This window comes from Salarias fasciatus, chromosome 9 (assembly GCF_902148845.1).
Source record: "Salarias fasciatus chromosome 9, fSalaFa1.1, whole genome shotgun sequence".
NCBI lineage: Eukaryota > Metazoa > Chordata > Actinopteri > Blenniiformes > Blenniidae > Salarias > Salarias fasciatus.
This window is the reverse complement of record NC_043753.1, coordinates 12667674-12694468: the sequence shown is the minus strand read 5'-3', so window position 1 is coordinate 12694468 and position 26795 is coordinate 12667674. Positions and strand designations below refer to the sequence as shown.

Sequence of the window (26795 nt, the reverse complement as noted above, 5' to 3'; positions counted from 1 at the left end):
GAGTTTGATTTATCTTACGAGAAACTGCCTCAAAAGCGGACATGTCTCTTGAGCCACCATCAGAGATATTTCATTCTCTTATCAGCTATTTGGACCGTCTTCTTACTACAATCAATGACCTTTTTCTTTTCCCTGCTTGCCCATAAATTCTCTTCTATCCTACAATAACTAATGGTTAAAGGAAGAAATCAGTTTGCTTCGAGACAGGAATGTTGGTATTTTGTGAAAATGTACAAAAAGATATTCCTACATCAAAAAAATGTAAACTTCTGAGTTAGAACAGGAGGCAATAAGCAGATTTTAGCTTATCTCAGCTGGTTGGAGAGGAAACGAGCCAGCTGAGCTCTCTTCAATGTTATAAAATATTCAAGCAAATGTTAATTTAAAACCTTCACATTTGCTGATGGTTGTGTTTTTGAACTCAGGACAAAGGCAGTTTTGAACTTGAGCCTTAGTTCGACTGAATCAGGTCAACTACACTCGGTTATGTGTCTTGCAAGACGATTCGTCTGCAATCCAAATGGCTTCAACACTTCAAGCCTTTTCAAATGCTTTGAGATTTCCACCCCCTGAAATAATGACAACAAGTTGACTATGTACGGTTTAAATAATACCAGCATTGTATGATCCATCTATTAAGTTTCTAAGCAATACAAGCAACATTTCCCTTGTCACTGTAATGCTTGATGGGTAAATACAAAGTAATTAGCTAATCTTATGTTTATTTCAGAGCTACAAAAACTATGTTTGCAAGATTTGAGAACAATACTTAAAGATGCTATAATTAACGATTTTACTTCATCTTTGGAAAACTGCTCTCTCACTTCCAGTTTTAACGTTAAGCTGAATTAATACCCTCGTGGGTCGAGTCTTAAACTGATCAAAGACAAAAGTGGGATCTCTTTGGGTTTCTCTTAAAATTGGCAGACATATTCCCCAACAAGTGGAGCAAATCTTTCAGTAATCTCCTCCTACATCTCCCCACTGCACTGGCCTGAACACACTGAATCGAGTGGAACGGGACTGCTGGAATCCTCAAAGTATCGATGACAGGTGATGAGAGGACAACGTTGTTGCCCGGAGCCACGTAGTGACAGACAGCGATGACAGGGGACGACCTACGAAAGAAAATGAACGACGCTGGTCCGGGGTGAGACTGAAGGAAGGCAGCGAGGGAGAGAGAGAGACATCGTGGGGGAAAGAGTGAGTGATCGCCATGGAAAACGGAGAGGGGGGAACTGTGGGTCGGAGCAAACAGTCAGAGGTTTCCAGAGAGCGGCGAAGAAAACGGATTATTGTGTTCAAAGGCCACGTTTGTGTGTTGGCGTGTGTGTATTCAGCGCACAACACACAGATGGGTGAGTCATCGCCGGACTCATGTTGATTGCTAACAGTCAGATATACACACTAAGTCTGTGTCCCAGTTCGGGCTGTTTGGATTCATGAAATCACACAGAAATCTGGAGTCAATGTTCTGATGCAAAGACAGATTTCCACTCCAGCACTCGGCCTTTGAAGGGCACAGGACCACACGTGTGCATGTGTGTACATCCGTCAGTGTGTTTGTGTACCAGCAGACATGTGCGCCCACAGAGACGAGCATTCAGGCAATGCGGTTTAATTCCAAACAAATCCTTATCTCGACATTAATCCCTATATTACGGCAGGCTTAGCTGATGAATGGCGATACCTTGCTGGGTATGAGCACGTCTGGCGCATGAGGAGTCACTATTTCAATTTCAACATGCACTTTACAGCAATCAGACATTACATTAAGACTGCTGACAGACAGGTGCAGGGCCGAACACAGATCATATTTTTTCATTAGCAGTTTGAACATTTTAGTCATCAAGCGAACATTTTGTTCACAAAGTTGACAGTGAAGATCCAACCACTTGGTCAAAGCATCTCCACACCTGCAGCTTTTGCTTCTCGTCTGAAGTGGTCAGTATCTCTTGTGTGGAAGTCCCACTGATGTAGAACCGTGCAAATCATTTTACCCTGATGGCAGGAGCCTCTTTTTACCAGGATGAGTTCCTGTCAAGACACAAAAATGAATCGGACAAAGGAACAAGGTGGAATTCCTGACTTGAGCTTTGGCAGCAAGAGGAGGACTGATAATAACAGAACTGCTACAGCTGATTGGTGTACATTTGATAGTATATTAAAAGAGGATAGTTTGCCAACGCCTTGAGGTGATCTTAGTTATTAACATTTTGTGTGGTGCAGGACAAGGGGCGCTCACCCAGACCGAAGCAGTACGTCAGGGACAGCGGGGAGACATTCGTACGCATCGGCCATGCCGATGAATCCTAATCCAAAATCTCCTGACGAATGACAAACAGCCAATCTCATTAGAAGGTGCCACTGTTGTTATGGCAACGGAAAGTGACTGACAAGGTTGTATAAGTAAGAGTGGAAGATTAGGAGAGGGTAATTACGGAGCATGCTCTTAAAACTTGCACGCCGACTTGGCTTTCCTCCGTTCTCTGCTCTTCTCTATTTGGGTTTTAATTCTCCGCATTTCCCATTCAGCCCTCTTTATATTAGTCTCTCAGTATCAGTCTCGCTCGTCCTCGAGCATCCCCCCCCCCCAACACACAGTCCTACACACAGACGCTCAGAGTCCACAGTGGTGGGCTGTGCTGCTCTGTGAATCACTGCTGCATCCTGCTGCTCGTGTAGCTGCTCTTGTGTCCCACACAGTTTGATTCACACACAACCACAGGCCTGCGAGCCCCCGTAGCCCTCTCCACGGTCACCTCTGAGCCTTCACACCCCTCGCAGTGTGTGAAATCCAAATTTATGCGGTCTTCTGATGAAACCACCACAACACCACTGTTTCAGTGTAAAATAGTTTCTTTTTTTCCTGTACTGAAAATAGCAGAAATTAAAAGACACAGCTTCCTGTTATGTACTTGAACCCAGACCATCTCACTGTGTTGCCCCTTCAAAATATAAATATAATAAATCATATGAAATATGACAATAAATGGCATTAACTGAATGTGGCTTGAGGTTTAGAACCACGTGCAATGAGAGGCTGTTTGATATGAATACATTCAAAATAATTAGGTGGACTTTGAATAGTTTCTATTTGCGAAATGTTAAATCACTGAAAAGCCTCGCTCCACAAACCGATCAGAAAAATGCTTATTAGCCGGAGGTTAAGTGCCGCTGTGGCCTTTAGATAGAGCCGGGCTTGTTTTCCTGTGGCCAGTCGCTGTTCAGCTCAGCTAATTGGTTTCCTGGCAGCACAGTTTCTTCATGTTTACTGTACAAACATGATATCAATCATCTCGCCGTACTCTTGGTAACATCCCGAAGAAGCGCATTTACAATGCCAATGGAAAACAACAACAGAATGCATACCCCTCCCCACAAAATCAATCAATGAGGTTATATTATAACCCTATAGTGTAGCTTACAAAGTCCCCTGACTATAATAAATGAAACAATGCACCACAGGAGTATCGCAGGATATGTGGGTCCCTGCATAGCTTGTGGTTAACAAAATTTGTGCGAGTCCTGCAGCCAGCGAGTACAAAACAATAAAGAACGAACAGAAAGCCCAAACTGAGGTCGTAAAATATCGCCGTTGCCAAGGAATATGGCTGAAGAGGGCGACACAGAGTCCTACAGGTGAAATATGAAAGGAGAGGGCTGAGGAGAAGGTCGGCATTGAGGTGTTCGCACACAGTGTTGGATTTACATGCCTACCTGACGGTGTTAAAGAGCCTGTAAAGCTACACGCATCATGTGTTCACGGCCTGAGGCGGGCTGCATGCGTCTGAAGGAGATCATGATGCCCTTGACTGTTCTGTCAACCACATTCCTGAAAGCCACTTTTCCCTAATTAAATGACTTCATAAATATACCCAGGTTGAACTGTGACTGAGCAGAGAATAATTATTGCTGGTACAACACCAGGTAGAGCGTGATAGGATGATAAAATATTGCCCATACAAAAATGGGGCAATAAATTACAGTGAAGGGCAACAGCAAAGGTTTCCTCCGGCTGGAAACTGTAACTTTGCTCACTTTTAGCGTAAGAATAGACGGGATATTGGTGTTATGTTGTAGCCAAGAGCTTCAGCTATTTTCATGTTAACTGGTCTTTCTACCAGTTATACCTCAATACACCATCTTGTGGTACAAGTTGAAGTCGTTGACTTCACCAGCTAACGTCATCCAGTCGAACACTCGATGACTGTAGCTGGTAAACCAACACCATGACTGCAGCTTTCGCTCATTCTGCTCATCATTTGTGGTTAATTTGATTTACAGTGAACTAAACGGATATATATTGCAGTTTTAACTCTATTTTTGGAAATGAAGAACTGCAGCATTTGGAAGTTAAATGTTATTTAGACACAATAGAAATCTGTTGGAAAGTGTCAAACTGACCAAAACGATGCTGTATTTCACATCTTTTAGTTAAAAAAAAAAGTGATGATAAAAAGATGATAAAAAATTATTTGATCAAATTTGGGCTTCTTATTCTCTTTATATTACCAGTACAACCCTATGAAGATTGAACAAGAAAGATGATGGATTCATATTTAATTCATGTTTCATTGTTGCTTCAATTAGTTCTCAATCAAAACAACGTCTTCAAAAACTTTTCAGAGATCGAAACTCAAAGTGAAAAGGAAAAGGCAGTAGGAGAAAAGGCGTCGGTGGTGAAGTTACAGTTTAATGGCGTATTACACAAAGCAAGCCACAAGACAAAACCGATGTCTCAGACCAGCGGAAACAGTTTCTCTTTCTGAGTCTCAAACTCTTAAGTAACCACCCATTCAAGCAAGAAGCAGTTTGTAGAAAACAATGTCCTGCTCTCCTGTGAAACCGGTGTACGTCCGCACTAAACCTTTCATGCTTTGTTGATTTTAATCTCTGAAATCACAGATTGCTCTGAAGAGGCCACAGGGATGGATAAAAGAAGTCAAGTTCGGAATAATGTTTTAGGCTTTCTCGCTGTAAGTGTGATACAAAGGATTTCCCCAAAAATCGGTCAACCATCCTCTAAAGCAATAATGTGAATTTATAGAAAATTGGCCACAGGTGGATTTCAAAGGGGACGAGCAGGGTCGGTAAGTGGCTTCTCCCAATAGATCCTGAGAGGAAACAATGTGTTTTTTTAAGGTCATGTTGGAATAAACTGGATGCCTTTTGGCAAAATACAGAAATTATACAATCATATCTTTAAAAAGATTACATCCTCCACCCTCATCTGACTCACAATGATCTGATCCAACGCCCAGCTGGACTGCATGTGCAGCAGTGGTGCATGTCAGACGCATGAACAAAAGGTCAGAGGGGCGATCATAGCTTAAAAAATGGTCACATGACGAATACTGCACATGTATCTGCTCAATATTAATACGAAGTTTTGTAGTTTTTTGCTTTGACTTGCTTAGATGTCTTGTTTTAAAACTACTTTATTTTCAAATATTGCAAAGATTTGACAGTTTTACAGGTAATGATCAAGAAAATACAGTATAAATTCAGTAAGGGTATGCACACAATCACAAACTACACACATTAAAAAAAAGTATACACATTCAAAGCTAAAGCAAAGGAGTTGTATTGCATGCATCATATGGACTGCTCTAAAATGCATTTGATTCAGTCGCATCACGGAGGCCTGTCAGGATCAGCTGACTCGCCATAAGATTACAAAACTGCATCACAGCTAACCCGATAAAATGCTTATTAAGTCTTTCTGGCAGGTTGTAAAGTCATCTTTAAACTGACACAAAAAATAGAAACATGTTACTGCAGGAAAATTCAGTCCAGCTAATTACGTATACTGTTGTCTTTCTTTGTTCTGCTTCTGCGCGCGTGAGTGCGTGCGCATTGACGGCCAATTAGATCAGTAAAAATGATGGATAAAAGAAAGACCATATCTGATCATTCATAGCGCCAAAATGGAACGAAAGTTGAGAAAGATTGTACTATAAAAGAGCAAATTGATGAGTTCCTCCATAAAAAGAGCTGAAGCAATTATGGGGATGTTTTATAAGGGCGCTATTAAGGGAAAAAAAGCAGAGAAGAGAGAGCGAGTGCAGAGTGGCAGGGACAGTCAGACAGGATGAATTTGATGACCTTGCTTGTTCTTTAATACTTCTGTGATGATAAATTAATTATTAATTTCATAATAATTGCATATTTCTACATTTTAAAGCAATACATGGACTATGTATTTGGTTTCTCACCTTGCTCTATATATCAGTTTATTTAACATGACTGGGTGAGATTAGTGTTATGCTCCAGACAGCGACTGACTCCGTAGAGGATTCTGCATCGAACACAACTCCATGATGAAATCTTAACCTTGTCTAGTAGTTAAATTGCTGTTTTGACAGCAATGTGATTTTGGAAGATGCCATAAAACAAGAAAGTCTGTGTTTTACTTAAATTCAATGGAATTTGTGTGTGTAATGCAGAATGATTAAGCAGAAGAGGGGGTTGTGTAGAGCATCCCTCCATCCTATCAAATCCCACCCTGGTGTTTAAGAAGTGTTTTCTGATGGCTCTGCAGCTCTGAGTAAAGGTGAGCATCTGCATGAAAGTTAACCTGCCTGGCACACGACTGAAATTAAAAATTCATTTAACTGATTGATATTTCTGGTGCCATACAGCAAGTGGGGAAGTCATTTAAATGCATGCATCTAATTTGCTCTGCTCACTGGGAATACTTCTCACTGCACACAACAGCAGAAATAAAAGCTCCACTTTCCTTTTGGCCGAATGTTTGAGCTCCATCAGCTGCAAAAAGAACGACCAGACCTCTTAGCTTCTAACTATCAAATATGTTCGCAACTAGACGAGAGTTTTGTCATTTGTGCTTGCAACTAAAAACATAGCAAAACCAGATTTATTCCATTTCATCTAACATCTCTCTGAAAAATGTAAAAATGCTCCCTAAAAGTGAATCAAATGGGTTTGTGAACCAATGGACATTCCCAGCAATCACTTAACCTGAAATACTAATTGGTGAAGCTTAAACCAGCTTTTAAAACAATCTATATTCTGGTAAAATGAATATTTCTTGGTTTAATGGTCAGAATATCAATATATTTAATGGATTTCTGTCATGTGGCATGTCATACATTATACAAGTCCTTTATATAATAAGGTCTGCATAATACTGAGCATTACAGTTGAATATGCCACTCATGATGAATAGATTTAACTGGCTCTGAAAGGTCATCTCACTTTTTTGTAATTCACGGTCACTAAAAGCACCAAGGTGACGGCACAAGGTTTGCTTGAGCACGAATCGAAAAAAAGCACTAATGTGGAGCCTTTTCTGGAGTGACGAGTGAATGAAATAAATACATTTTCTCACAATCAGGAGGGAAGTTTTACAGGGGGCGTAAAAGAAAACGCGGACAACGCTGATTGATGTATTGCCTTCATGTAAGATTGATCAGACCAGATGTGGTTGGAAGGAATAAAGATTGTTGTTGTTGTGCAGTTGTTGAAAGAAATAGTTGAGAGAGAAAAGAGTAAAGGGGATAAAATAAGATATCTGAAGTTATTAATGTGATTGTTATGAGTGAGGGGTACCCGTTTGTTCTTTTTTTTGTTAGGCTAAGAAGGCTAAACTTGCAAACACAAAACATTAAGGCATGTTTTGGAGACACATTATTTATAGTTTAGTCTCCCAGTCTGACATATACTATTAAAGGAGTGCAGCAATTTCATCTTTCATTTTGAAGATAGCCCAGCTATAAGACGAAGAGTGGGGGGGAAAAAAAGGAGCTCCTTTAGCAGAATTAATGAAAGCCATTTATCAACATATAGAATCGGGGTGAAGTGTTGCTCTTCTTACTGATGCAAAAACAAACAGGCCTCACACTCCAGAATCAGACTCCTCCGTGTCCATGTATGGGTCGTAAACAAACAAACAATTAGACCTACATGGAGGGAGCAGGTCCGGCCTGCACTTCCACACAGCTGCACTGCAGTGCACTGACCCAGCCCTCGTATGTCACGTCTCCGCTAACAGCAGAACAGCCAATTTAACTCCGCGCATCCACTGAGTGAGCTTCTAAATCAGTGTTTAATCACTGGAATGACAAGCTCTGCTAATTATTGCCCTCCTCCTCCTCCTCACCCACATCCTCGGCGCTCCTTTGCCCTGTCTGCCGTCCCCGCGGTGAGCCGCCTGCTCCACTGCTCCACTCAGGCGACAAACGGCGACTTCAGACTTTTGTCATTCGTGTTTTATGAGCATCTGCTTCTGACCTGCTAATTCTTACGATCGTTCCACGCGCCTCAAAGACACAATTCACAGCCTTGCTGTGTTGGTAAGCCATGAACAGGCCGTGATATGTCACAATAGCTTCCTGCCGCTTCCGAAAAGTTAGCTATGAAAACAGTTGCAATGCTTTTGGTATGCACCATGTGATAAAAACAAGTCAATATTTTTTATGAGATGTGCACTTTAATCAGAGATCATTCTCTCACCGTTCTCAGTTGTCACCTACCGAGAAGCCTCAACACCTATGGACAAAAACAGACTCTTAATGAAAGATTCACGCAGCCATGGGAGACTCCCGAGCCTGTTTGAGATGAGAAACTGCGTGTGGCTGCATCTGTTCGTCCTCGCGACGCTGCCGGAAATGAAAGTATTGAGGAATGAAGGGGAAGGACACCATGAAGCTGGAACTTCTGTTTAGGTGCTCTAATACTTCACATCACAGATAAATGTTATGTTTCAGAGGGATAACTCAGTCAAACCCTAAACCCATTGAAACGAAGGAATAAATCAACACGACAGTTTCAGAGCTAAAACCCACTGCACCTAATCAAGAAATACCATCTGCAACCATGGGAGGGCACCAAGAGCAGCACAGAAAAAAAGTGAAATACATTCATCTTTGGTCTTTGGTGCATTAAAATCGTGCTATTAACTGTAAACTGTTCTCTCAGAGAGAAGTGATGAAGGTTTAATGACACATTTCCTCTCAGAAAGCCAAAGAAAAAAAAGCACAGATTTCCTGACTCTCAGTGTAAACAAGGAGTCATTTCAGCTTTTGGTTGTTTTTTCTGCTTGCAGCTGAATGTTTAAAACATACCGAGGAAGAAACTATTTCCTATTTTCCTTTCAGGCAACAGAATTGGTCAGAGGAGGGAGAGTATTAGAAATACTGAATTAAGTTTAAAGACAGGGGGGAAAAAAACAAAAAAATCAAGTCTGATTCTCGCATGTGGCTTGAAGAGAGACTGGCAGACGAGTTGCGTGTCGCCCAGTCTGGTCTGGGGCCTGTGGTCGGCCTGTGGGATGCACAGAGTGCAGCCATGTGGAGACAGTTCAGAGCCCAGGCTCGACAACACGGACAACAGTGCTCCCTATGGGCCCAGCGGAGAAGGTCACTTTCCAAGACACAGACACAAGCTGGAGACAGAGTGTGCATTTTAATGGTTTGGAGGAATGATACTTTCCAGGTCCTTCTTCCTTAATAAAGACGGCTTAAAAAATGAGCGAGGGGAGTTTTAAGGGTGGAGGAAAATAGACTTATTTTGCCAACAGTGCAGTCTGTGTGTATTACAAACGTGATGTGTTCTGCTTTGTTCTGGCTGCTCTCCAGCGGAGGGAATTTGAAAAGAAATAATGGGTTGAAAGTGCTGACATTCAGCTTACAGGATGTCAGGGGGTGTTCACATCTATATGAAGCTAACAGCAGGAGTCCAGCGTTTACTGAAACCATAAAATGGTCTAGATTTTTTTTTTTTTTTTTTTTTTTTTCCAGCTCATTGGTCGAGATGTAAACATGTCAGCAGTTTGCGCTGTGGAAGGCTTGGTATCTATTTAAAGTTTTAAACAAATATGTACAGAGTGAAAGTTAATAATGTTTTAAGATTGCAAAAAAAAAACCCACAAGCAGAACATTTTTTTTTTTTTTTTCCACAATCCAGTTTGTGGTCGGGCCTGGCAAGCCCCCTCTCGCAGAACAGTGGCAAAACTCCGCCGGCATATTTGAGTTAGCAACTCACAACCTGGCAGGCCGGTGGTGCAGCTGTGCAAAGCCTCAGCGCAGAGGACCCGCTCATAAAACACAGTCAGACCTCCAATAAAACAGAGGGAAGTGACAAGATTAGTCTGACTCCTGTGCAGCCTGAAAAAAAAAAAAAAAAAAAAAAAACAGCTCCCAATGAGGAAAGCAGGTGGTGCTGCAGCATCAATGGACCTCCGCACTACAGCGTTTCCAGGGATTATCAGTCCGTCTCCCACATTCTGGCCGAAAAAGTGGTTAATCCTGCTAAACATAGGCAGCGGGACGCTAACCAGGCTTGCTATATATTTAATTGCAATCAAGTATGAATGTTGGGTTTCCCTAAATGACAAAAAAGAAAGTCTGGATATGTGATCCGCATGTCTCTGGCTGTCCTCGAACAGGCCGCCGCTTTCCTTCACCTGACCACAACTGGAACTGCAGATGTGGAGCTGGACGGGGTCCAGAGCTGAGCCAAGCGTGGACGGGCAGACGAGCAGCGTGAATCGCGTCTAAATCCACCGATAAACTGCACAGCTCTACAAAATTAGCAGTTTACGATGGCTGAAAGAGGTGAGAGCGAGCGAGATCGCAGCCCGTACAAATGGAGTATCTGTCAGGGGAAGGTATTAGCAGCTCGGCCAAAACCGCAAACATCAAAGAGAGAAATGGAGAGCGGCAGAAACAGAAAGCAGAGAGAGTTGCTCACAGAGAGGCAGGAAGGACGAGAAGGGGGGGGGGGGGGGGGGGGGGGGGAAATAGTCGATTAGCTGACAAAACCCTCAGCCTCCTTTGTGCAGAGTCGCCACTAAAAAGGAGAGACTCCACTTTGAGTTAGAACTCACTTTTCTAATCAGCTGCCTCTGACTCAGCAAGTAACTGGAGGGGAGCGTCCTGGTGACGGTGCTCTGACAGCAGCGCCTTGAATTATGAGGCTCTGTCCCAGCCGTCTCCCACTGCTTGTTATGGTGGTATTTCACCACACGGATACATCTTATTGCTCCCAATGTGAGAAACTGAGCTGCAGCATAAAAGTGAATCTGCCTGGATGAAGGAACTAGACGCTGCCGTTCTTCTGCCGTTCAGGCTCTTTAGAGCAGATGCTGTTACAGGGATCAGAAGTAATCCAAATAGATGCGGGGAAGATTAAATCACAGCGTGTAAGCACTTCCATCTGAATATATTGGCCCAATCTGACTGAAATGAAGTTCAGATTGGAGGCGGCGTCGTAGCTCCGGTTCAGATCTGATCACAGTTCATCTGATTGCTTTCCTCTGTCAGAGCTGTGTGTGCATGTCTATACTCACTCAGATTTATTTGGTTTTGCACTTTCAAAACAAACACACCAAACTTGTTTAGAGTAGCTAACAAATCTTCAGTATTGCTCGGTTTCCAGGTAAAAATTAGAAGTGGGCTCGTGAATCACTAACAGTCATTGTTGATGTGAAAAGCATTATGGGATAGATTTCTTATCTGTATCAGATTATGTTCTAGGTTCATTTGAACCTATCCATCAATTCCATCTCTGAACAGCGTTGGTGTAAATGTGACAAGATCGTCTTTCACTTTGACAGCAAACTGATGATATAAATGCAGTTAGCATTTCAATTTGCACACTTTCAATCTTCAGCAGAAGGCCGCGGCCAGATAAGGTGGCATGATTAAAGCACACATTAAGCTGAACAGGAACTTTTCCTTCTGCAAATAAAAAAAAAAAAAAACACAGAACAGCTGCTGTGACAAACCTTCAGCAGACTCCTGACGCATCTGCATCTCTTTTGTCTCATCAAGGCCAGATGAAAACATCCCCCAACTCTCTGTCTTCCCTCCGTTTGTCCCGTTTCCAGCCTCAGACAGTTCTTATCTGCTCCGCTCCTGCCCAGCCCAACAGTTTCCACGTTGTCCTCGGCGAAACCGCACATCAGACTCCTCGCTTCCACCGCAGCTTATCTCTTCTGCTACAGTCTCAAACAGGCGCACGAGAGGTAAACAAGCAACGAGCAGCTCTCTGTACACCGAACTTCAGGCTGAGTGGCTGGGAAGTACAGTAAGTGTGTGACGGAGCAGAAGAGCTTCCTCCAGGTGAAGCATCACAAACACAGAATCTATTTCACTTATGTAGCGCTTTGTTCCGCCACCTGAGCAGTCCGCAAAGTGCTTTACACCTTAACCATATTCACCCAAACATTCCACTGGAGGCTCAATCCACCCATTGGGAGCAGGGGTTTGGTGTCTTGCTCAAAGGCGCAGGGAAATAGGGAATCAAACCTGCAACATTCAGACTGAGGGTCAAACATTAGACCAAACAAACAAGAAAAGGGATTCTTTAAACAACTGGAGTCCGTCTGAAGCCAGATCACCACAGAATCGCCACACAGCTGTTTTGTTTTTCACAGATTTCGTGGATTTTTTTTAAAATCATCTTTCAGACCGCTGCTTGCGGATATAAAGCAATTTTTGAACATATTTTGAAAGCACTAAATGTTGAAAAGTACTTCAGCACCAAAATTGGAAGGCATGATACACCTAATGATTTCACTGTTGATGTGATTTTTCTTTGATCCTCCTTTCTCTTAGATGTATCAAAGCCATGCCATCCATTACAAGCAACCTTAAGCTGTATATTGGTTAAAAATGTAATTGCAATGCCTGACAAGAAAATAAGCCCCGGTATCTGTTTCCTCTAAATGATTCACTGCCAGTGAGCCTGAGTGCAGGTTAAAAGGTTGTAAAATACACACTGCACAAAACTGCAGCGACCCGCCATTAGTAAATATTTGAAAAAGGAGGGCCTGCGTCGAATAAAAACACCAAAGCAACAGTTTTCTCAGAACATGTGAGTCCTCCAGTCGTCGCACGGAGGAGAGGGAGAGCCAACCACTGCACCAGCGGTGACTCATCATCGCCTGAAACCAGCCACACAACCAGAGATGGATCCCCAGAGAGACATGAGCCAGTAGAAGAAAAAAAAAAAAAAACATAGCCTGGAGAAGAAGAGTGGCACCTCCAAATGACAAAACAATGGAGTGAGCAAGCAGCTTGATCCAATCCACACTGGTGAGCATGTGCAGAAAGGGGAACGCTCATTTGAAGAAACGGCATAATAGCAGCGAGGCAGAAATCACAACAGATTTCAATATCGACCAGAGAGAAAGAAGAAAACTGAGTCAACCACTCACTGGAATATACAAAAACAACCCATTTCCTTTACTGAGACCTCCCTAAATTGAGTGAAATGCTTGTAGTTGAATCCCCCTGGCGTCTCACTTTTATTTGTTCATAAAAGTAGAACATTTTGCGGTGGTGTGAATCACAGACAGGATGATTCTGATGTGAAAAAGCATTTTTTTGTTCATGTAAATTAACATCAATAGATTTGTATGTTTCAGAATGACTAGGACGTAGGTATTTGTAACACATTTTTCCATCTGAAACTACATAATTTTAACTTAAACTTAACTGATATTTGTATATACTTAGTATTTGCGAGTATTCTTTATGCGAACGTCTTCGTCCATCATTTGTGAAGCACTGAAAAGTGTCGAATAAATAAAGATGAACTGAATCACGAGTCAAGGCTTAACCTATCAAATGATGCCACGAAGGTCGGCGTCTGCTCCTCTCACCTCAGACCACAGTCAGATTTAAGCGCGGTGTTGCAGAGACTTTGGACAGCTTTATGCACTCATCATCGGGCTGTTCTGATTACAGGTCATGGACTGAACGGTCAAGCCAGTCTGGCCAGTGGAAGTCAAAAAGTAATTTGTTTAATGAGTGTGTGTCAGTGTGAGATTAACTAAACGTCTCTCACTGTTTCAAACATTATTTTCTATGCAATTAAAGTCTTTATAGCCACAATTTTCCTATTCTAAACAGGGAATTCCTTAACATTTAAAGGCTTTTAACACTGATTAGAAGGCAAAAGTAGTATTTAGTGAAGTTTGTACCAACACTTCACAACAGGCATCTTTAATTTGGATAAATTGGAGGTAGCGATAATTTGGTGAGACCATCATGTGGTTGAGCGTCAGGAGGAGCGTAGGAAAGGTTGTTTAGTTTCCACAGGAACCAGCTTCAGCTGAACTCCATGGAAAACGAGGCTGTTGTGAGAAGCCAAAAACGCACAACAGCAGTCAGAGTTTCGCCAAAACATCAAACATTAGAAGCTTTGATGAACAAACACACTCGGAATTAAAAGGTGAATAAAATGTGTAGCGCATTTAAGAGACAAACAGAAAGCCCTGCACCTCACTCTTTCTTCCAATTAGGCTATTTTTCCATCAATCAGTTGATGAAATAATTCCTCTAGTCTTTTAGTCATGCAAAAAAAAAACAAAAAAAACTATTTATTCTCATGACTACAAACAGCAGCTGCATGATTAATGAAAGCGCTGCGATTCAAAGCACACATGAAGCACGAGGAGCTAAAAATAATGACAAGCAACATAAAACGAGCATTAATAAAAAGGAGAAATAACTAGATGCTTCCAATTAAAATTTGTGTTAAAAGGAAGCATAAAAAGTAAAGGCGGCAGGACGAACGTGAGAAGGTTTAAAACCGTAAAGTGTTCATAACGTTGGGGTGAGCCATTAAAGAGCTCTAAGAGGTGATTTAAGTGTCGTCCATGATCCTTAAGAGGGTGAGAAAAGAGTGGAGAAACCCAAGTAGCTCTGCTTTAATGGAAAGTGTTTCATGTGGTTTCTTGGTGCGTTGTTTTAATAGAAGGGAGAGCCTATTATACACATCAAAGCCATAAGAACATATTAAATACACAAGGAATCGGTTTGGCTTGCATGTGTGGAGGAAAAGCAGTTCAAGTACACAAACACACGGTTCAAATACTGTAAGAACCACCGGCGCTGCCATGGCGATATCGACTGAAAAATAAAACACCGAAGTGTATGTATAACAAACTATGGGCCGTATAATTTAAATACAAAATATGAGATAAAGATTAAAAGGAAAAGAAGCTGAACGTGGTGTGAAACTGTGCATCCTCCCCTGTCTTGCGTTGACTGATGGAATACAGGAACAGTCCTGAGGGAGATATCGATCAAATGCTGGCCATTTCCTCAAGATTGTAGACTCAAACCATCAAAACACACACACACACCAAAATAAACCCAAGAGGTCTTTAACGTGAGGCAAAACATTCCCCTGCCCCACCCCGATCACTCATCTCCGTCTCAGCGACCAGCAGCCTCGGCGTCGGCTCCGCAGGCAAAGCGAGTCTCAATACACGCTGATCAGATTGAGCCCATCTCGTAAATTAGAGCCGCTGAGGTTCGGGGTCAAGCGTACGGCAGCAGCGGAGGGAGATCCCCATCAAACTGAGTGGATGGAGCTCAGGACTGAAGGGAAGGCCAAATTTAATTTGCTGCGTTCTGCCAGCAGAGCGGATGACGTATCAGGAACACAGTTTGCCGCCGCCGACGTCATGCGATGGAAACAGATTACATCCATCCCGCCGGCAGAGCAGGAATCAGCTGATGCGCCGCTTAGTGCAACGGGCTTCACGTGCAGAGCCAAGCAAGCTACCTGATCCACATACCTGCTGAGGACGACGCCTCTGTCTGTTTAAATATGCAGCACAATGATGCGCAACGCATATTTCCAGTGAGCCAGCTCATCGAAAAAATATTTAGTCTGAAGCTTCAAGCGGCTGTTATTACTTCTTAATCTGTGAAATGCTCTTTGTTTATAGTGCATTCATTACATGACTTGTGTCATACAATAATATATGTTTGACAACTGTGATTAAAGATAATCCCATTTCGTTGTACATATAATATATAAAAAACTAAATTTACTTGATGTACTTGTAATCATGTTATGTATGTTTTACATGATCTTATGGATGCTGAGTCTTTTTGCAAAACAGACCTCAATCTAGATGGGATCTGCTTAGAAGTCAAAGATGAAATAGAAACAAGAAAAAAAAAAAAAACATTGTATTTTTCTGAATGTGTAGCCCAGATATTCTTTTTTTTCTGATTTAAAAGGATTTATAGAAATATTCTCATCGCTGTGAGAATCAGGAGGATCCAGACTGACCTCAACCTAAATAGATGCAACACTTTGTGTAACGTAGAAGTAAAAGGGAAAAAAAGGAATGCAAGACGGAGAGACACATTCTTAATTCAAACTTGACCTCGAAGAAAACCTGTGAAAGAGGGAGAAGAAAAAATAAATACGGCTGCTGAATGTGAGGAAGTGACTGCAGAGCGGAACGAGAATCAGATAACATTAATAACGGGGCGGATTCAGAGCAGGAAGACATTCACAATCGGTGTCCTTGTTGAAGAGAAATGTTTGAAGTCGCGAGCTTGAAGAGTACAAACAGTCGGCAGGAACGTCCTTCAAAAGGAATACATTTCACTCTGCGCTTTGAATACATTTCAAAGTCTGTACTTTTAAATTTCACTTAAGTAAAAAAGTTCCTTTCGTTCTTCTACTTTTACCAAAGTTTATTAGTTTTTTTCCACAAAGTATATTTATATATCTATGAATATGATCTGTCCGTTTATTTGAACATGCAATTTAATGAAAACAAATAAATCTAGAGGATGTATTGACGTATCCGCAGCAGAACAGAAGCAGAGAGAAGAGCCGCATACAGACTCCGCTTCTCTAATGAGCAACTTTCTACTTTGTACATCTGAGCTCCGTCTCCCTCCTCACCTCTCAGACGCTCTACAATCCCGAGAGGATGTTTCACCTTTCATTGTGATTCCCCTCGCAAAGGCGGACCCTCTCCGCGGGGGAACGGCTGAACCCGACCACTGTAACCTCGGCTCTCTGCTTGCGGCGCCGCTGCAAAACAGCACAGACCCTCGCGATTAACATGGCCGCTGCAAGTTCAGTCGCCTCGGTATCGAGCAGGAGATAAGGCCCGTGGGATGAATGAGGGGCTTTTTATGAGACAAATGAGTGCTGTGTCTCTGAGTGTAATCAAGAGCCGTGCCGGGGTGAGAAACAGGCGGCAATTATTCAGACAAAAGAAGTCCCCCCCCCCCCCCGCCTGTCCTGCCAGGTATCACTGGCTCCCCCTGGACGGAGAGAGGCCTCATCCACGCCTGCCCTCCATCTCAGCACAACACGGCCACCGCTAATGAGTTCCTACGGAGGCAGGGAGGAGGTGAAACAGGGGAACTGAGAAGGATGTACGAGTGAAGGGAAAATCTAGCGAGGGCGAGGCAGATGTTGAGACCGACACGTCCACCGCGACAGACAGGACACAAAAAAACCAAGCCTGCAATTTTTCCATCGCGGCCAACTATTTTCCTCTGGCTGAAGAAAAGGCAGCTGACATTTGTCCTTTGACGAAGGTAATCACAGCTCACCTGCGGAAATCTAGAAGTTATAGCTCGGGCAATTGCGCTGAATTGGTCTTAGTCTTCCCGAAGCTAACACTAGACTTTATCTTAGCAGAAATGCAGTATGGCTGCCGGGCGACGAGGCTGAGCGGTGACCCGTTTACCTCCGTTTGACCCCCGGTGAGCAGAGGCTCAAATGTTACTGCAGAGAAACCTGTCAGAAAACGCTAAAGCGGCGCAGGAACTATGAAAGCGACTATGAAAGGTGGATTATTTTTCACTATCTCATCAGGCAATCCTGTGGGCTCAGCAGCTCCGGAGGATGGCGGCGCCGTGCGGCCGCTGATTTGTCACACTCGGGGGAAATCAGAATCTCTCTCCATCAGATGCCGTAAGCCACCGTCTGTGAGGGACCCTTTGCCCAAGAGAGAGAGATCGTGAACACACACACACATACACACATACCTTCAGAGGGGGTTCTTTCTTTTCTTGTGATTCACTTTTTTAATGTGGTGCTGTTAGATGTCACTGAAGTACGTCTGCGGGGAAACTCAACCATGAAGTGTCCAAAATAATCCCACCAGATTTAACACATCTGTCAATACAGTCTGATTAATGCCCCATTCATCCATCCACTTTTACGACGCTGGACCCAATCCCGGCCAACTTTTCTTTACAGGTAAGATACTAATTTCTTTAAGGACGTAAGACGCACTGTACCTCATGATTTCACCTCACTCTGCATGCATGTGTGTAAACACAAGTGGAGTATGCGTGAGCACACCAGTGTACTGTATAATTGCCGTGGTCAGGGGGGCTATATTTCTATCTTCTAATTAAATTTAATCATATTAATATCATCGACTAAAAGAGCCACATTAAAAACTAATTAGAAATCACAGAGTCGGTGGCAGCCGTACAGCCCCAAACACGAGAAAGCAAATTAAAGCGGATCAGGAGCCTCGGCGTCCATGTGCTCAGAAACCCGCCCTGCAACACTGCAGAAGACGGCGAGGGGAGGGTGGTCTCTTTTTCCCTTTCAGAAGTGAGTCAGTGTCATTTCAATATTTTATCAAAAACATGATAAGAACTTGTAATAAACATTTCCCGTTGCAGGTCGTTTACACTCTGACCTTTATAAATCTGCCTGGCTTCTGATCCACCGGCTCACTCTGTCCTGGCACAGGGAAGGATGACATTATTAAAACATCTACTGGATAAAAGTCAGGGCACAACAAGCAGCTCTGATTGAACTACAATTACTGCCTCGCGGTCGTTTGCCAAGCAGAAAATTCTCTGTTGACATTAACGTCCGTCTCGATCCAGAGAAACTGGAAGCGAGGTTCAGAACTTAACATCTCCTCGGACAACACAACTTTATTACTGAGCAGACCAAGGTTAAAATGGCACAGATAACCATAACAGTAAGTCATGGTTCAATATAGACCATCGTTAAACCCAAGTCGTTTGCTTGCTGATCGGTCTTTACTGTTAACTAAATGTGACAAACCAGTGCTGTAAATCGAATGAGGCACATTGCATGGCTCATTTTTTCCCCCATTGCCTCAATTGCCATTGCTTCAATAATGAAATGTATGATCTTGCATGATTATGATGGTGCCAACAGTCATGTAGTCAAGTATTAGTTAACCATCTTGCTTCACTGAGTGAATATAGTCCATCTAAATCCATGTTTGAGGGCCTTTCTGTGTAGAGATTACGTGTTCTCCATTCCTGGGTTTTCTTCAGGGACTGTGCCTTCACCCTGAGTCAGCTGGGATCAGTCGTAAAGCCAGATAAAACTAAAGCTGGATGAAGCTGAATGAATGAACCGAAAGTGGATTTTTTTTTTTTCCTCAGGTACTCCGGTTTCCTCCCAGAATCCAAAACTCTGCATGTGAGGTTAACTGATGAGCCTGAACAACCCACAGGAATAAACCTGAGTGTGTGTTTGTCTCTGACAAACGGTCCAACTAAATCCATCAAAACTCAGCAAAATATAAATAAAATGCCAACATTAGAGTGGATAATTCAGTCAGTGAAGGAAATAAATGATTTGTAAGACTAGAGAAAACATTGCATGCAGGGGTTTTTTTTTTATCTTGAATTGACAGATCTGTGAAGATATAAAACAAATAACATAAAAAAAAAAGACACACGGTGTAACATTTTCCTGACAGTCCATGAAATGTGATGACTCACAAAATTATGACGGCATTACACCTGCCGACGCTGCTCCAAAAAAAAAAAAAAAAGGTCAGAGAGATTTGTCCTTCCAATTTGTTGTGCACAAACACACGCAGCACTCGCACATCAAAAACCGTCCACATCAACATGACTCAGACGAATAACCCACACCGATAATGTAAGACGGCTAATCCGCTGAAAAAGGACAACTTGCAGCCAGAAAAACACAAGTACCGCAACAACCGGCCCGACCAAAATTAACTCCATCGACGCCCATTTTGGCCGCCGTACAGAAATACACTCGCGCTAAAGCCGGAGGTGAGTGAGGTGATCGCCCATGTAAAGCTATTACAACGGGAAGAGAGTCCCATGTAGCCGTTACTTATCACATCGCCGCAAACTGTGGGCTGCTTCACGTTCAAAAACATCACATGCTAACACATAGGAACTCGACACGGGGATTATGGCACAGAATAAACACCTTACAGGAAAAAGAATAATGCACATCTGTTTAAAACAAAGGAGCTTTTCAAGCACCCACAAAGCTATGCTGGACCAGTAACACGATTTCTGGATTTTCCCTCAACTCAGAGAAAGCGGGGTCATTAGTTCACTAGTCTGGAAATCCTGCTCCGCCAAAGAAATGCCACATTATTCAAGGGATACGCAAACTAATACATGGACCGATTAATATCCGCTGGCTGTGTTTGAAGGAGAAACGTTTGACAAATGTGAAAACTGAGATGAAAGGAGACAACCTCGGAGCTCAAAGTCACTGTCAGAAGGTTGGTCTGTTCTCATTTAGCGCCGGTTTAACAGAGGAGATGGCAGCCAAGCCCAAAAGGGACTTTTCTGCAACAGAGGTCAATATCTTCTGACTGCCTGTGCTCTGAAATCCAATTACACCAATTTATCGATCCTCATGAATAAAGAGTGGTTTGGACCAAACAGAACCTGACTGTGCCTCATCTCGGCTCAAACACTTTTATTGTTTTAGGTTGTCTGCCGTGAAGCCGGCAGCAGGAGAGTGTGTGTGTCGTGGCACAGAGCTAAAAGGATAAATATAGAGGGAAACCGGGTTTGTTCTGTGTCATTTTTCTGCAATCGCCTGTCAAAATGACTCCCAGTGCAACTCCTTCACCTGTCTGCTGCAATAACCTGAGACAAAAGGACAAAGACGTAAACAAGGCAAAAGCTTGTGAATCAAACGCCTTCAACTCACTGGTCAACTGAGCGGGAAAAAGCTGTGAAGAAGCTCCGTTTTTACTTCCACTAGTAGCAATCAAACATTAAAATACAGCAGCACAATATGTGTGCACAATAAGAAGAGCTCTAATTAAAAAAAATGCCTGTGGGTCCAACTCGGTCTGGCTTATCTGAACATGACTTCATTCTAACTTTCACAACTGCACTGACTAATAAGAGCCGCTGATTCAATGAACCACCCTCCATTATGAGGAAAGCTATAGTAGCGTCATGCTTACTCCAAACAAATAAACAGTAAAACTAATAAAGAAAACGAGATTAGAATGAATGCTGATTATAACGCAAACAACCTAGAAAAACAAAAACAAATGTAGAACAGAGCTGATAAAAGTACTCACATCTTTTAAACGATTTACTCTTAGAGTCTCTAAGACTGTCAACCCTCAGACATTCAAACTCTCGCTCTTACAATTTGTACATATTAACATGTTCTTGTTGCATTTGTTTGATTAACTTTTCATTAAAATGTGCAAAAACAGCACCTAAAACTGATTTGACATTATTTTCTCAGGCACTAATTAAAAATCACATGTTCTTATGTGTACTTGTTGTGTAGACACATTTAATCTCCACCAAAAAAAAAAAAAATAGAAATATCACTCCAAGCATTCATCAAAATTGGACGGCTCTGTGTTATTTTAAGACCATGTGTATTATAGCACTGAAATACAAGCTTAATCAGTAGCAATGATACCGATCCTGATACAACTTTTAGCACAGTTCTGAGGAATATAATAATTTTGTAGATACTCGAGGTTTTACTTGGCTGGAGTTTAGAAAAAGACACTCTGAATTCCATTTAAAACCTTTATTTTGCCATTACTTTTGAAACTGAATCAGCAAGCGTCGTCATTTGACCGCGATTCGATTGACTTCACTTTTAAATTTGCCACCGTCTGCAGCTTCAGCGTCGATGAACGTTACTGTCAGCTGCTTTCATGTTTTCACTGCAAATCTTCAGCCCGACAAGCCAGCCAGACCAAGAGAAGTCTCCTCGCTTATAATAACCAAGTAGAAGTCATCTGTGACTTCTGATCCAGTATTATTGGGTATTTCGTATTCTTTATCGCACCAGCAAACGTTCACAAGGGGGCTGGAATATCAGGGAGCCACATATTTCTGTGTAAAAAAAAGACAGACTTGTCTCAGCTGCATTTGAAACGACTTGTGCAGGAAGCATTACTGCTACAGTAATTGGTCCATCTATACAAGGACTTGCGAGGCACTTTCATAAAGAGGATCCTTCCTAACACCGAGAGCAAATTACCTGCGAGAGCCACCCGAGGCTGCAGCTCCAGCCATCTTCTCACTGCTCACACAGACGCAGGCGTGGATGGATATTTCGGTCTATAATCATTTCCCAGTTTGTCTCCCTCAGGAGTGCTTGTGCTGTTTGCTAAGTAGACCCATGCCTGTGCTCCTTTAAAGCTTCCTGCTGCCACATAATGAGGCTCTCCAGCTGGTTAGGCACTGAGACGGCGGAGGCCAGAGGTCGAGAGACTCACCCTCTCGTAATTGGCAGAACCCGTGGCCTTCTGCAGCCCAGCGATCCGGCCGCTGAACGGCGGGATTTATTTTCATGTCACTTCGCCGGGAAACGCCGTGCCGCACGTCACAAGCGAGGCCATTAGCCGGAAAACATGAAACGAGCAGGACGGCAACGGAGACCAAAAGAAAACAAGAAGTGATCCGGAGAAAATAAAAACAACAGTTCAGTCTGTAAAAGATAATGAAGTGAAGGTGAACAAATAAGGACTTCAGCTGTAGGGACAAACACAGCTTGAGCACAGAGAGGGACATCGCCGGGTTTCCTGGTAACAGCGTGAGACCTGCTGTTCATCCACAACACTGTCATGCTATGTCAATGTAGAACTCAAAAGTTTGCTGGGGTCTTTTTTTTACTATTAATAATCCACAACATGGCAATAAAAGTTATCACACAGTCTTTAAAAAAAGGCAATAAAGTGCAGTGGCATCATAAACTATCTGCAGCAGCCACATTAAAACTTTAGGTGTGCTAAAGAACGGCGCAGATTGCCCCTAACTAGGCTTACAGCAATCTCGATCATTTTATTTACATATTTATAGCAGCTGAGGCAGAAGGCAATGTCGGCTAAGTGTTTCAACGTTTCTTATTATTTAGCATGGGGGGGAAATTAAAACGGAGCATTTAAAGTGCCAGCTGAGGCTTCAACCACGGCATGAATCCTTCACCAGTGTAATTTACAACTCTGCGGGACTGATTTCATTCAAGGAAAAAAAACAAATGTCAGCCATGCATGGAAGAGACGCAACCCACAGTGAAGGAGAGCGACCTGCTGAAACACTCATCAAACATCTGCACCGAGCAAGCTTTCACATCCACGTTCAGATAGTATACGCTGTGAAACATTCTGCATTTCAACACAACAGATGTGGGTTTCTCTACGTTTTAATTAGCTGCAGTAACCCAGTACACAGAAAAGAAACACAGGAGGAGGAGGAGAAGTACCTCTTACTACAAACATTCAAGAAAATCTCATGCATTTGAATGTGCAACTCAACAAATCCCTTGGTATGAAGACAAATGAAAACAGGCCCATAATACCCTGAAACTGCTGTATATGCATGCAAAAACACCCTTTCCTGTCAATAAAAAGTAATCCCTCATGATGCTGTGTAGGATAAAACAAAACAGAAACAACTGTAAGACGTTTACTGTGTAGTAAGCCGTTATCATCAAACAGAATTAGATTAATGATCCTTGGTTTTTCCTTATTATACACACAGCAAAGCAAATCACTGCACCATCACGGCACCCTTCAGTTAAAAATCTGAATGCGAAAACAAGAGAAATTAAAGAGAAAAAATAAAACAAGACATGGAATTTGTATTGTTGGAATGTCTGGAACTAAAATCTAAATAATCTATTTTTAATATAAGCTAAACACGTTCACTCACCTTATGGTGAACTGAGAGTCACAAATTCACCGAACATGCATGACTTTGCACTATGGAAGGAGTGTCCAGAAAAAGCTATAGCACATAACCGGACGGTGACAAATTCACTTGCTGATTTAACAAAATTCTGAGTCATAAAAAGTGCATAAATAACAGGAGATTTTCAAAATTATTTTTAGGGTATTCTGTTGCTCAATAAATATGCTTGTGATTACATCAACATCATTCTGCTCATCTTCCTGCTGTAAACATCCCTAATAACAGCCTCAGAGCCAATAATTATTTTCGATCATTCATGACAGCTCGCTGGGGGAAGATTTTACAGCCTAGTAATTTGGGACTACAGCAGCTTTGCTTTGAAACCAATTCTGGGAAAATAGGGAAAGTTACAAGCAGTGCAGACCGACGGCTGCATTCTGGTCTGTGACGCAACTTTGTTGTGCTCCTCGGCGGAGCTAAGATGTTTTAGTGCTTTGCGTAAAGCAGACTAATCACTTGTGGCATTCGCTCAAGCACAATGAGCCACTGAATATCACAGTCTGAAGAAAGACATTTAATCTCCGCAACAAAACAGCTGATGCTCGGGCCTGGTGGGTAGTGGAAGGAGAATTAAAAGATACTGGAAAGTCATATTTAAAACACACACTGGGTTTTGTTCGACTCCCACTACAGCTGTGCTCATCTGACCCACATCGGAGGCTGTCAGGAGCAAACTGAATCCCATCTGACTGCAGGATGAGGGGCGGCGGAGTGAAGGACAGCAGGTGAGGAGAAGGAAGAGGCCAGCTCTCGTCTCACGTCACAGTAAGACGCTGTGACACCGGCGCAGAGCTCCAAGGCCTGAATAAATACAACCCAACAGAATGGACAGCACGCACGCACAGGACAAGAGAAATCTGTCCAGCAAAAAGAGAAAGGTGCATAAGCGGGGCTGAGAAAATAGCGGCTTTTAATAAAACCAACCCTCAACACTTCAATTAGATGCTACAAGCACAGATGTAAAAGGAATCTAATGGAAATAGCATCCCTGATTCTATAAATAAAGTACTTACTGACTAAATGGTCTGGCTACTTCACTGAATGCTCCATTTTGAACACATGACAACAAAAAACTAAACTATTTTGACATGTTGTGATTTGCTTAAACTCACCTGAAGCACTCGGTCTTCAGTCGTAATGTGATGTAGTGATAACGGTTATCTGAATTACTATTTTAATTTCAGGTCTTTTTTTAATACAGACTCCAGTGAATGCAACTGTTAACCGCACATTTCTTCACAAGCGTCAAAAATCCTTCATTTTATGCGTACAATTCTTGGTCTTTGGGCATTTTCCTCTTAACACTTGCCACAGCGGATCATCTTCCAAAACCCACAGTCTCCTGTATCTTCCTCTGAGGCATCAATCACCTGCTTGTCTTCCCTCGCTGCACCTCCGAACCTCCTTATTGGCTTTACTCTCCTGCTTAAAGGCAAACCCATCCTCAGCATGCCTCTTCTCTAGTAGTGTTCTCTTTGATTTACGTGCATCACTCTTCTTCCCTGTGGCTATCTGGCGTGACATTTTTAGGTCTCTCAATTTGTTGTTAATCCCACTTTTATCTTCTGTCAATATGAATTTGCAAAGCAGTGCATGGAAACATAATATATCGCAGAGTACAACTACACATATGAGAGGGAAACCACGGATCCTCTCATTATATGATTCCTCTCTGCTGTATTAAACAATGCCAAAAAAACAAACTGCGTTCCAAAGAGAAACAGACCTCCATGCACCAATTTGGCTTGTGGTAAAATGCAGAGCTTGTCACATCAGCTGTGCCTCAGTACTTTTGCTGAACTATAATTGGACAATCACTGTTGAGGGGTAGGGGGTTTGCAAACAGTTAATTAACATGGCAGTGAATCTCAGACATGTTATTTGCCTCTTGGTGCTTTTTGTCTATATTTGAGTGTTTCCTAAGGAGCAGCAGGGGAAAACAATAAGGGTGTGTATGTATTAAAGTGCAGGAGGGAGAATTCTATATATGTGAAGAATTAAGCTTTCCGGTGAATTACGTCTCTCCTGTTTGTGCAAAATGTACAAAAATGTTCGAGAAGTCGTGAAAAGAGATATCCTTTCTCACCTCAGCCTCTCCTCCTCCTTCTTCCGCAGCTTCATGTCCCTCTGGACCACTTTGAGGACGTGCTCGGCCTCGTCGTCCGTGAGGCCCGACAGGTCCAGCTTGCGGCCCATCGCTGCTGCCCTCCTGCTGCCGGTCGAAGGGGGGAGGAGGGAGACGAGGAGGAGGAAGAGGAGGAGGAGGAGGAGGAGGAGGAGAGGCACGGTTGCGCTGGAGGCCGACGCTGGGACGAACCTGAAGAGAGAGAAACAGAGGAAAAGGCTGTTGATCTGTGGGAAAACGTCATTTCAACAGCTCCTCTGTACTCTGCTCGATTTGCCAGAATCTAAAAGAAATTTAGTCATTTCTGACTTTAATCAACCTCCGAGAGCAAACTAGTAACATCAGCCGCAGCTTCCTGCCTCACGGTGTAATTATGAACCAAAGTATCAAACTCACATTTTTACAAAGACAATATCTCGACATGCACATTATTCAGACAGCTTCTTTTTATGATTGGTGAAGGAAATTGCCGGTGCAGCCTGCTTGCCCGCAGGACACACTTCTGTCTGTAAGCAGCTAAAGACAAAATGAATGAAAGCTGCACATGATTGATTTTTCTTGGATAGCTTTTGCTTTTAGTGATTTTAAGTAGCCCCAAAGGACAAATCATTTGAACTTGTGAAATTGCTCATCAAAGAAACTTATCTGGCTTTTATTGGAGTAAAAGTGTTCGAAATATTCTGATGAGATGAATGTGGCGCCTCGAGGTCCTGAAAGCAAAACCACCTCTGTCCTTTTATCCTTGAAATCAATTTTGTGTATACATTTTCAACCACATATTGTTGAGTTGTGTTAATTTACACATTCCTGTTATTCCTGTGCTGTGATAAATAAAGAGATGGAGTGAGGAAGAGATGATGGAGAGGTAGGACCTTAAATATAAAACTAAACAAAAGGCAGGAGGAAGAGAGGAG

At 42.6% G+C, this 26795-nt stretch overlaps 1 protein-coding gene across 2 annotated transcripts in view; it reads right to left on the bottom strand.

Annotated features, from left to right (window-relative positions):
• myripb (myosin VIIA and Rab interacting protein b) overlaps positions 1–25959 on the bottom strand; it is a 102297-nt gene extending 76338 nt beyond the window's left edge. For both annotated transcript variants that reach the window (XM_030100135.1, XM_030100136.1), the window contains exon 1: positions 25843–25959. In XM_030100135.1, coding sequence (XP_029955995.1) covers positions 25843–25952 — 110 coding nt within the window. In that variant the 5' untranslated portion in view covers positions 25953–25959. The remainder of the gene's footprint in view (positions 1–25842) is intronic.
• Positions 25960–26795: the final 836 nt, after the last annotated feature.